The sequence below is a fragment of the Trypanosoma equiperdum genome, assembly GCF_001457755.1.
Source record: "Trypanosoma equiperdum strain OVI genome assembly, contig: ctg_245, whole genome shotgun sequence".
In the NCBI taxonomy this organism is placed as follows: domain Eukaryota; phylum Euglenozoa; class Kinetoplastea; order Trypanosomatida; family Trypanosomatidae; genus Trypanosoma; species Trypanosoma equiperdum.
Window position 1 is genome coordinate 2,783 of NW_027124138.1, and position 922 is coordinate 3,704.

At 46.1% G+C, this 922-nt stretch overlaps 1 protein-coding gene across 1 annotated transcript; it reads left to right on the forward strand.

Annotated features, from left to right (window-relative positions):
• Positions 1–127: 127 nt before the first annotated feature.
• TEOVI_000081300 ((H+)-ATPase G subunit, putative) lies at positions 128–457 on the forward strand (the record flags this gene model as incomplete). The annotated part of the gene is made up of 1 exon (XM_067224145.1): positions 128–457. One exon carries the CDS (start codon positions 128–130, stop codon positions 455–457), a length of 330 nt encoding a protein of 109 aa, XP_067080246.1.
• Positions 458–922: the final 465 nt, after the last annotated feature.

A 922-nucleotide genomic window follows, 5' to 3' on the forward strand; every position in this document is an offset into this window, starting at 1 on the left:
ACACTAATTGATCCCTTCACTTCTTCCCTCTACTTAGCAACTTTAGGAAAGGTAGAACGTGAAGCAGAGAGAACCACCAAGTTATTCCTCAGAGGGTTTTCTCACCCGGTGTAGCATAAATTAAGAGATGCCTCCCAAGTATGACAATGTCCAGCGGCTCCTCGATGCTGAAAGAAGGCGGAATGAAGTTATTGCCAATGCGAAAGCTCAGAAGCAGGCGAAGGTGAAGCAGGCTAAAGTTGATGCCGAACGCGAAGTTGCTGCTTTCCACGCGGAGAAGGAACGCGAATATGAAGCATACCGCCAGCAGCAGGAGGCACTTACCGAGAAAGAAAAGGAACAATTGCGATCTGATACGGATGTCTGGTTACAACAGCTCAACGCCATGGCGGCCAATCGCATGCAGGCGGTTGAAACTATGATGACTGGTTTGATACTGCGATGTCAGGACAACTGATGGGTGTAGGAGCAAGATAAAAGGGAAAGGCAGTTGAATGAACGGATTTGTGGTGTCGGTTAGGCTCAGGGAGGGGGAAGAAGTAAAATAAAATGAAAGGGAGAAGGTAATGGTGAGAATGATGGTGTGTATAAGGAAGAGGGAGGGTGAAAAGTGAAGGAAGGAAAAATGAAGAAGGAACTGTAAGGGAGATGAAGAGGTGAGAATTGGAAGAGATTATGTCGAAAAGGAGGAGAAAACGGGCTTGAGAGGTAGGTTGAGGTTCTAGCATCCAGTGAAGGAACAAATTTGTTAATTTGCTTTTCCCCCAATCTCATATCATCGCACTTTGTAAACCTTCTCTGCCGCTTACGCGGTTGAAGGGAGACAGAACGGGGTGACACCAAGAAAGGAGACATTTCTTCTTTCATTTTTTGTGTGTTTGTTTGTGTGGACGATGCGAGGGGGGGGGACAAAAAAAAAAAA